At 34.8% G+C, this 11,328-nt stretch overlaps 1 protein-coding gene across 6 annotated transcripts; it reads left to right on the top strand.

The window, feature by feature from the left end:
- Positions 1 to 5,485: 5,485 nt before the first annotated feature.
- Positions 5,486 to 10,788, top strand: LOC145041897 (uncharacterized). 6 transcript variants are annotated; one of them, XM_078990122.1, is made up of 6 exons: positions 5,486 to 5,807; positions 6,475 to 6,841; positions 7,526 to 7,623; positions 7,893 to 7,972; positions 8,360 to 8,570; positions 9,656 to 10,788. In XM_078990122.1, the coding sequence occupies exon 6, from the start codon at positions 9,658 to 9,660 to the stop codon at positions 10,720 to 10,722; it is 1,065 nt and encodes a 354-aa protein (XP_078846248.1). In that variant the 5' UTR covers positions 5,486 to 5,807; positions 6,475 to 6,841; positions 7,526 to 7,623; positions 7,893 to 7,972; positions 8,360 to 8,570; positions 9,656 to 9,657; the 3' UTR covers positions 10,723 to 10,788. The 6 variants fall into 6 exon arrangements, with proteins under 6 accessions (XP_078846248.1, XP_078846247.1, XP_078846249.1 ...); XM_078990121.1 differs by having other exon boundaries at positions 8,360 to 9,065; XM_078990123.1 differs by lacking the exon at positions 8,360 to 8,570.
- The last annotated feature ends 540 nt before the right edge of the window (positions 10,789 to 11,328 follow it).

The raw sequence follows: 11,328 nt of genomic DNA, 5'->3' as shown, positions 1-11,328 counted from the left end.
CGTCCTTTCCTTCATCTGACTCCCAATCAGACTCGTCAGTTACCACATACTCTTCCGGTTCCACTTTGGGTCCTACCTGTTGACCCATGGTAGGGTTTCCTTCGGGGTTTTCTTCAGGTTCCTCTTCCAACCATCCATTATTCCCCTGGTTAGGGAAATACGGATCTACAGGGTGATGGAAGCCGGCCATACTATCTGCAAGAGTGTATATAAATATACTACTATTATTCCTAATATGTTTTAGTTGTTATATAAATTGAGTTGATGTTCTCTTCTTGGTAACAAAGGGGTATGTTTTAAGTTTACCGACCATCGCGACTTCCCCAAGGCATGTGATAGTTGTATTCTGGAGGAAATGTGGTTGATCGGGCTACATTCGCCCCTTAATAAAACAGTGAACAGTCTTGGCTTAACCGAGATGTCATAATCATCTTATTAGATTTGGTATTATGTTCATTTTCCTAAGTTCCACAAGCAAGAGGGTTTATTAGTACATTTTATTTATTTCGTTCAGAGTTATTTAGTCCTTCCTTGGGTTTATAGTTGCATATTAATGTGTGGTTAGATATACCAGTTCACTATAAACAGAGATTTGATACCAACCTGTCACACCCCCAAACCGGACGACAGAAACGTCTGAGGGCTCGCATGACTTAAATTGAAATATCATCACAATGAATATACATGAAGCAAAACATAACATCACCATGCATCAATACATTACAACTAACCTTGTTCACATCAAGTACATTGTCTACATATTACATATCCATAGTATAAATTGTTTGAAAGTTTTCAAAACGAAACATTCCAACACACTTGGTTTTGTTCTTCAGCTTATCTGTTACCTGAGAATACAAGTTATTTTGAAAACGTCAACATATATAATGTTGGTGAGTTCATAAGCATGTTTGACATAAGATGGATTGTATTATTTGTAAAACCCAGAAAATCCGATATTTTCTGTAACAAGAGTTGTTTACGAAAAAAAAAGACGTGATGATCCCATAAGTGTATATGTATGTGATTTCAAACCATGTAAGAGTGAATGACTTTCATAATTATTCATTGTATTGTAGTTGATGTATGTAGAAGTGAATAATGTCGTTCCCCGGAAAACCCGATGTTTTCCCAATTTAAATAGTATGGTAGTTTTGTATTATTGTATAAATTACTTTGCATCGTCATCCTGTATGAATATAATTTCCCGTGAATGATGATATGGTAATGGATCTCTTTGTGAGTCGTTATAACCATACATAATAATGACTATTTCGCCTGTCATGGCATTTTATAAACGTCGGTTTTGATCAAGATTTTGTCACCTTAGACTGGCCGAGTTTAACTGTAGCGAACAACTCAGGTGTGGGGGAGTCACCCCCGTATAGATGTACACACAAACCCTCGCCCTCCTTCCAGGAGACTCGCCGACACTTATTGGTGCCAACCGATAATTCTCACTAAATCCCTATTATTACCCCATCAATTTGAATAACATTGATTACAACCCATTTGATGTTTACATGAATATGAATGAAGCTTAACAAACACAAAAGAGGACAATTGTGGCCCTCTAATCATGTATGTTATGATAGATTAACGGGTATGTGACGGACATGCTAGCCCGTTTAGCATATAATTGATTTGGACCATACTAGCAATGCTAATGGGCCACTAAGGCCCAATACCATTTAAAGCCATTGAGGGTCCATTAGGTATGTAATTGGGCCACCGGAAGCCCAATAAACATGTATTATTTATGTTGGGCCCAATAGTCATGTTAATGGGTCACAAAAGCCCAATAAGCATGATTAGAAGTATTAAAGCCCAACCAATACAATGTTTACTTGTTTTGTATAGTATTAATGTCGTAAGGTTTGTTTCACACGAATTGGTTTAATCGAAAAGTCACCACATTCGCCAAATTGTTTTATAACGATATATATATATATATATATATATATATATATATATATATATATATATATATATATATATATATATATATATATATATATATATATATATATATATATAATTTCCTATTTAAATCCAAAAGTTATTAACATTTTGTATTTTTTTGACCTAATTGTTTTAATATTAACATAATTGACCCAGATATATTTTTTTGACCAATTCAACCCCTTTTCTAGTAGAAATTACATTTTTTACCCCCTTTTTATGAAAAATGACATTTTAGGTCCTTAGATTATGTTTCTTGACATTTTCGGCCCAAACACTCATTTAAATCATGTTTTCAGCCTAAAATAAGGTTTTGGACAGTTTCAGCCCTTTAATTAAAAAGATTTACCCTTGTAGTCCAAATTTTCGCAATTTTTACAATTTTAGCCTAAAATCCAAAAACTTTGTATTTTTAGTCCTATTTGGTAAGAAAGACATTTTTAGCCCCTGAAATTTGTTTATCTCAGTTTTTAACTCCTATTTTGATAAACTTACACTTTCAGACCTTAAAGTTTCATATTTTTCGCAAATTGGGCCTAAAAGCCGAAAAGCCCAAACTTTAGCCCATTAAAAATTTACACTTTTAGTCCTTTAAAAACCGTGATTTTCAATATACTCATATTTTAACTAATTTGACCCTTTTGACCCTTATAAAAACCGTAAATGGCATCATTACCTCCATCTTTTGCTTATTTGTCAAAAATGGTTCATAAATAGGATTTGTGTTTTGTTTAACCTAATTTGAACTTGTATAATACTTTTGCCTTGATAATAATATGTATAAGATATCTTAGGTCACATATTTCCTTAACAAGGTTAAGAATTTCGAATAAATGAAGTTTCTAACACATATTCATCAAATAAATTCAAGAAATCACACATATCATACAACAACACATGGATCTACACATTTTACTTGTATTCTCTCCCATAAATCATGTAAAAAACAAAAACAAGGGGTATAAACTCACCTTAGGGTTATGGGTTCGGTTTTGGAGAAAGAAATGGAAGAGTTTGGTCCTAGAAACTTCCTTGAGTAGATCTCAAACTCAATAAGATTTCTAAGAGTATAAACATCAAAAACTTTGTATAAAAGAATGAACTAACAAGAGAATGAAGTCATGAAGCTTGGATGTGTAAAGACTTACCAAAGATTTACAACACTTGATGAAGATTCTTGAATCCAAGCCAAATTTCGAGAATCCCTTGAAGGAAGGAAGGAGATGACCTTAGAGAGAAATGGAGAGAATTTTTGTGGAGTGTGTGTATGTGTTGTGTCTTTAGTCGAAACAAGAAGAGAAGAGGGGAGAGAAAGATTTAAGACTTGATAGGTGCATGGATGTATGGGATTGAGTATTGTTTAGTGGGTAGTTTTCATGGATTACCTCCATGTATTAGTGAGGTGGCAATGGCTTGGATAATTAGCCATTCCCCTCCCCTTTTTTTTTTTTTTTTTTTTACTTGGGCTGAAAATAGGTTAAAGAGAAGGGAGGTAGATTTTCTTGGCCCATTTCTAATCTTGGCTCGAAATTGTGAGGCCCAAATAACTATTTTTCAACCCATTGGGCTTTTTGGAAATTTATGGCCCAAATTTGTATAAAAGAATGGATGTATGGTCCATTAGGGCTAATTAAATTTGTTATGGCCCAATAAGACCCATTATAGGTAAACTAATCCATTTTAGATCCATTATGGCCCAAAATGTTAAGTTTCATGCAAGTGGATCCAATTAGGGCCCATTTAAGGGTCTTAAGCCCAAGACAGTCAAATTGGAAGCTTACTGGTTCATTAGGCCCAATAAGGAAAAATCCTAGTCCACAATGGACTTAAACCGGGATTTCTAGGGTTTCCAAGCTTTTGTTGACTATTTGAATGTGTGTATAGAGTGTTTGATGAAAATTTTATTGTTATTGAATAAGCATCATACATGCTTTCAAGTTTTAGTTACAATATTATCATTGTTAAGTGTTTACAAAGCATCAAAATTTCTAGTTGTGACAATTTCCAACGGCTTTTTGCTATCAAGAAGACAACAATCACCAAGGGACCGTTTTTTCTACCATTAACCACCGTAGAGCATCTTTAAATCGACCACGTTAACAACCGAGCTCATAAAAAATAAACCACCACTAGTTCACACCATCGTCATCTACCTTACCTTACCCGGAATCACCCCTTACCATCTTCACTTCCTGAAAATAACTCCTACATCTTCATGAGTCTGCTTCACCTCCGCTTCACCATCTCGCCACCTCCGACCACATGCCATCTTCACTACTAACCACCGAGAACACCTATGGGTGGCAAATCGGGTCATTATGTCGTGTTTTAGTATGACACGACACGACACGACACGACAAGGTTTTATGTAACACGAATATGACACGACACGATGTCGTGTTTTTCTTAACTAACACGAAAACGAATCGATTAAAAAATGAAAAACACGACACAACACGATAAAGATAACATAATAAAAAAATTAGTTTATTTAATTAAGATTTAATCATACATAACATGATAAGCACGACAAATAAATGCTAATCGTGTCAATTTCGTGTCAAATTTTAAACACGAACACGAAACGACACGCCATCGTATTTTTTACACTTAACACGAACACGAATTCGAATTTTAGTTTTGTCCCAATTTCATTTCGTTTCGTGTATTTTTGTCGTGTCGTGTCAACAATTGCCACCCCTAAGAACACCGATAATAGAGCACCTTCCTTTTGCCTAAAACCATCCATACATCATCATCTCCTACATACTTTCGATTCACCACAATTATTCCACCTTATACAACCCGATGCAACCAAACGTCAATCAGAAAACATAAAAGGAAGAAAAAAAGAAATTGGTTTATCTACGTACCTGTCATCTCCACCACTAACCACCGAGAACACCTACCACTGACTTTGCCGAGAACCGTCGAAGCACCACCATCTCTTACATATTTCTGATCTGCTACCCTTGTTCCATCTTATGATGCGATCCCCATTCTTTAATGATGCGTTTATTAGATTGAAGAGTCAGGAGGGAAATGAAAACTTTGGTTTGTTAGAAAATCAAAAGTTTGGGGGAAATGAAAAATTAGAATGAAATTTTAGAGGGAAAGAATAAACAAATGATGCATTTACCATATCATTTTTTTGAGGCTGTTTATATTTATATAAATGTGTTTAATAATGCGGTTTCGAGCTAACGCCGTAAATAATGTGTTTTTAATGTCTTTTAATGCAGATATAAGAAAACCGCTCCAACGAATGCTTCAAATGGTGCTTTTTTTTTTATTTTATTAATGCGAAAGTGTTTTAATGGTGCGGTTTTCGACTCTCACCGCACAAAAAAAAGCCATCGCACTATTAAAATCCGTTCCTGACTAGTGTGGGTTATATGATATAAAAATCATAGCAATAATGTCTATGAGAGAAAATCACAGATATTATCCAGGCGTAATAATGAAATTAAAAAGAAAATGTTCTTTTGTTAGAGAATATTACAAAAAATAATATGGAAAATATAGGGTTAACGGGCATCCATTGGTTAGTGCAGTAATATGGGTCAAGAAAAACCTTGGTTAACAACGACACATTTTACCTCGTAGGCTCATGCCCTTCTTTATCGGATGTTCAGCAATTCCCCGGCAACCGCCCTTCATATCCGGCGCCCTCCCACCCCTCCAGCGACTCTTCACTCTCCGCCGAAAAGCAACGCCCTGGTTATTTGGTTTGCTTATCAGTTAGCCCCACATCTCCCCTCAGCCTCATCCCCGGTGGCCGTTCATCGTCCTGCAATTCATTGCCTCCGCAGTTCATTACTTTATGTCAAACCGGCATCATCAAGGTTGAATTTAAATCTTCTTCTCTTCTTTAATCGATTTTTTCCCTTCCTAGCTTGTTATTTATTTATTTATTTATTTATTAATTTCCCTTCTCTTTATCGTCTTATGTTTCTGCTTTAAAACCCTAGAAAACCAGAGAAAAATCTCCTGTATTATTTCATCACTGAACTCCCCCAATTTATCCATATCTTCAAATAGCTTATGTTTTTCGTTTGAGATTTGATTTGTAGGTTGAATTGTGATAGAAGTTTACATGAAAATGGGTCTACGTAAGCGTACATAGTGTATATAATAAAGAAGGGTATTGGGCCTAATTGGTCATTTCGGGTATTCTAACAAAGATAGCACTATTATATACATTAGATCAATTGCTTTTGAAGGACATGCTATGAATGATTCCTCTTCTCCAAACTTCCTCTATTTCTTCTGCTCACACATTTGGGCACAAAATCTCCATCATCAACTATTCTTCAATATTAGTTGTTTCTTGATGTTATAGCTTTTGATTGATCGTTTATTTAGTTCAGCCTTAATCAATTGGAGGCGTAATAAATTCTTGATGATACTTATAACTATTGTCTGTGAATACTTGTCCCTTGTTTATAACTATTGTCTCTTCTGGAATTTGCATTTACTAAGGCCTTAAATTTATTTATTTATTTTTTGCAGATGTAGGAATGGTAAAAGACTGGAGGATGAATAGAAACCAGAATCGTGATACATCTTGAAAAATTCCTGACAACGGTGGCGTGGTGCCTTGGTCATATCTTAACCAAGATGTGCTCCATTAGTTATCATGCAACTGGAGCTGATTTTATTTCATTCAGTGGTGTTTGCAAGTCATATAGTTCAATGCAGTATATAACCTGAAAAAGTTTATGGGTTCCAAATTAACCACCTATGTTGATACACGGCTCTTTGCTTATTTTATAAGAAAGACTAGTGTTGTGTTACCTACAGGATATTGAAGGAAGAGTGTTTAAAACCCATGACTTCTGGCTTGTGAATCCCATCAGAAGGCATGAACTTTATTTCCGTAAGGCCTAATGTGTATTTTTCTGTTGATGCTGCACCTGAAATAGGAGTTAGGGATATTCTTATTTTTTAACCTTCAATATCTAAGTGGGTGTTTGCTATCTTAAATAGTTCCACGAGTAAATATGGTTCTCTATAGCGGGTAATGGACTGTAATTATCGGTTTTGATTTATATGTTGAAACATTTTAAAGATTTTGAGATATAGCATTTTGAAATTTTCATGTTTAAGCAGTTTCGGTGATATTCATGCTTCTGATCGGATGAGATCGTTTTTAACAACTTTAGCATTTAGTGTAATCCATATTCTTTTCGTTTGTGTTAGAATAGCAATACAATATCTTTATGTTTGTCATTACTTTATTCGATCTCTAACATCATTCTTACTATATCGGACGAGAGATTGAACATTTAGACTTACTGTGCCCAAAAGTTGGAAATGAACATTCGAATTTATTGTTTGAAAAGTTCATCGCGTTGGATCGGTTGGTATTGTTTTTGACACCTTTAGGCTTTAGGTATGATTGGTTCCGATGAAATGCAATCTTAAAGGAATGGAATGAACAGACTAATAGAATGGGTTATTGCATTCCATTACGATGTTTGGTTGTCTTGAAGAATACAAAGAGCGTTTTATTGTTATGTACATTTAGGTATATTTCTTACATTAATTTGATCTTTGTTAGATGTTTTGAACGACAATCTTGTGGTAAAACTCAAACATACCAAATTGAGCCACGGCCACCGTGAACTGACTCATTACCCAGGAGAACCCTCATCAAAAGTAAAGCTACCTGTCAGATCTCTGTGATTTCTTTGATTTTAAATTTTACTCATATTATTAAGATTGGGATTTCTTTGTACTTTCTATTTCTGCAAGTTATCATAATTTGCGAATCTGGGCTGCCCTTTTTAGTCTACTTCCCATAAAAATTTATATGAAACAATTTATATGTTTCATTTTTGCCATTTCTGATTTGTTTGGTTTTTATAGGATTTAGTTGTGTGTGTTTGTGTATGTTGCTGTAAAAGTTTCCATTCATTTACTTGTAGGAAGCAAGCATTCTATGACACTTTACCTCTATGGAGTACTTAAGCTATTGTTTCATGTAACGAATCCCATCATTTACAAGGTACTTTTCTTTATCATGTTTGGTTGACAAATTATTTTGGACAAAAATTTCCAGTTGCAATCAGTATATATATATATATATATATATATATATATATATATATATATATATATATATATATATATATATATATATATATATATATATATATATATATATATATCATATGGAGGTTTTACAACTTAGTGCATAACCATTTAGCCATTATTTTTTGGAGTTGAATAGATGGTTAATCAAGGCTTATGGAGTAAGTCATTTATACTATATAGGAAAATATTACGTGAGGTGGTGTTGTAATTACATTTTGCGTATGTCCATTTAATGGATGATGATGATGAATTTTCTTAGTATACAAATGCATAACAGAAATTATATGCCCTAATACAGCATTGAATCACTGGCACGATCACAATGATCACGTGTGAAGTCATGTGCACTCACCAGTCACCGCTTCTTATTAAGGGGTATGATTGTAATTTCTCCTTGAAATCGGGACCTAATGTTATCTCTCAATTCCCATCTCATCTCTAGTATTTATGCTTCTCTCGAGTACAAACCCTAGAACTCCACCTTCAGCGCCGTGTCTTTACCATTGCAGGTATATTTTTCTCCTGGGCTTCTATATTTGAGTGTTTTCTCTTGTCGGGTTATCTTCTGTGTGCACTTTTCACCCTAGTTTTCATTATTAAAACCTTTTCCCTAATTTGATTAGAAGTTCTGGCTACAAAATCTAACTTAATTGTTCAAAGATCTGATAAAATTTCTTGAGGATTTCATCCTAGAAATTCGATCTTTTCATATAATCTGATTGTTTTTCCTCGATTTGGTTTTGATCTGATTTGAGTTTTTGCCCTAGATTCATTCAATGTGATCTAATCAGTTCAACTTAGTTAGTTAGCACTGGAGTTTGCACTATACAGTTAACAAAGCTGCAATAATGATTGCAAAATGAGCTTTTGGATCTCTATACGCTGATTTAGCGTTTCTGATCTAATACTTGGATTCTCACATGAAAATCGAGTTTCCATATAGGCAAACTTGCCGCTAACAACCTTCGGAAAGGATGTTTATTTTTCGGGTTCTTACCTTTCAGGTATCAAGTCCTACTTGAAGGAAATTGATTAAAATTTGTTGTTTTTATGTGTTCTGGAAAACAAGTTACACTTCATCGGTTCATCCATATTCTGAAAACTCCATCCTTCAGGTGGTTAGTAGTCTGTAGATAGTGGACTTAATTGTACTGACCCATTTGCAACAACTTTTTACAATGTGGAAGATTTACAATTTTGCAAGCACAATTTTTGTTAAAAACATCCTTTTCTTCTAGAACTGCTAATTTCCAGTCAGGTTGATTTTGGGAAAAGTGTTGATGAGGTAATTATATTGCAACGGGATGATGAGTACATGTTGTTATCCCGTTTCAATGTATTATTCATTTGTTATGGAACTGCAACACAACTTCAATTGGATTGTATATGTTTTCTTTTCATTTGGATCTTGGCAAGTTACAAAGCCACTTATTGGGCTCCCGAAATATAAATGTATCTATGGACGTAATATTCAGTAATGTCAGTTTTCTCCTTTTCTTGCAACCTCCTTTTGTGTATGCTTACAACTCTTGTATCTTATATGGAATTTGCATTTACCAAGCGCTCGAATATTTAATTTTCTTTTGCACTATAGGAATGGCCAGGATAAGGAGAATGACCAGAAACCAGAATTGTGATGGTTCATCATCATCCAGCAGGAAGAGAGTCAACGGTGGTGTGGCACCTTGGTCAGATCTTGACCATCATTTGCTTTTTTTAGTTATGATGCAATTGGGTGTCATTGATTTTGTTGCATTTAGTTGCGTTTGCAAATCATGGAGGTCACTTGCACTTGATAACAGGAAGGTTTTTATGGCATCCAGACCACCTATGTTGATATCGATCTCTCATCTTTCTTGTAAGAAAGAGTGGTATTGTTACCTGGAGGACCTTCGAGGTAGAAAGTTCAAAACCATCCTTCCCCATTATGCTGGCAGGATCTGTGTTGGAATAACTTGTGGTTACCTGATCTTTTTCGGGAGGAAAACCAAAGACTTCTGGCTTGTGAATCTTATCACAAGGCATGAACTTCATTTCCCTTGTTTCCCCTTTAATACATACATTAATCCAGAAAGTGTTGCATGTATCCTTGTCTTTTCACCTTCAGTATCTGGGTGGGTGTTTGTGGTGTTGCTTACATTCACCTATCAAGTTTGGTTTTCTATAGCGGGTACACAAGCATGGAATCGTATCTACTCCACTTCCCTGATGATCGATTTACATGCTTTCAAGGGGAAGATATATACCATAAACGTCGGTTGTCGTGTATATGAAATGAGACTCAATCCAGACCCCGAATTGACGTTACTCCATACCAAGAATTTTCCAAAGCCAGACTTCTTATCTCCGGAGTTTCTTAGTTCGAGTGAAAACCTTTATGTGGTGGATTGTAAAGATTCATACGATGTTCACTATCTAGATTTTGAGGAAATGAAGTGGGTGTCGTCGGGAAAAGCATTTGAAGAATGTGTGTTCTTTATTAACAGCTTGAAATATTCTGCTGCTATTAAATCAGAGTTGTTGGTTGATCATCGGTCACTATATAAGAGATTTGCTTGCTTCCTTTCCACCGTTGATACATGTCGAAAAGGCCGCTTCCTTCCTTCACACACTTGGTACTTTCCCAATGATTGTCTGAATGTTAATCGTTTAGATGAATGATGACTTGGATTGGATGCACTCTTATCTTGGTTTTTATCTTTGCATATGTTCAACATTAAGATGTCTCATCGATGGATTTGCATTTTCAATTTATTGTTCAAAGATTTTGGTTGTCCTTTGCTTTTAGCTATACAACTACCAATTATATGACCCTTTTATACTTTTTGGTGTCCTTTGCTTTCAAATCTGTGCCTACTGCATTATGTGTACCACACTGACACATTGTTCGTTCTTTTTTCTTTATCAATGTTTGAAATATGCTGATAGTATAGCTATATATTGTTAAAAATCCTTTGGGTTTGTGGCTAGCAACTTGTAGCGAGATGAACAGGTGAAATGCATTATGCTTGTAGATGCTAAATATACAGGGAGGAATTTCATCTACAAAAGTTATAATTACATTGTCGGAGTGTAATTTACTTTCTTTTATATTGATAGACAACTTTGCTACAATCAATTGCTTGACATTTTATGTTCATTTATGTGGTTACCTGGATCAAATTAATACAATAATTATTCTGGCAATCTCAAAGGTAAAATTACATCAAATGTTCTTCGTGTATTTCACATCTACAAGCATAAAGCATTTTGTTGTTTTGCATCCAC

This window comes from Lactuca saligna, chromosome 4, assembly GCF_052625555.1.
Source record: "Lactuca saligna cultivar CGN05327 chromosome 4, ASM5262555v1, whole genome shotgun sequence".
Lineage (NCBI taxonomy): Eukaryota > Viridiplantae > Streptophyta > Magnoliopsida > Asterales > Asteraceae > Lactuca > Lactuca saligna.
The sequence above is the reverse complement of the archived record's forward strand: the minus strand, read 5'-3'. Positions and strand labels throughout refer to the sequence as shown.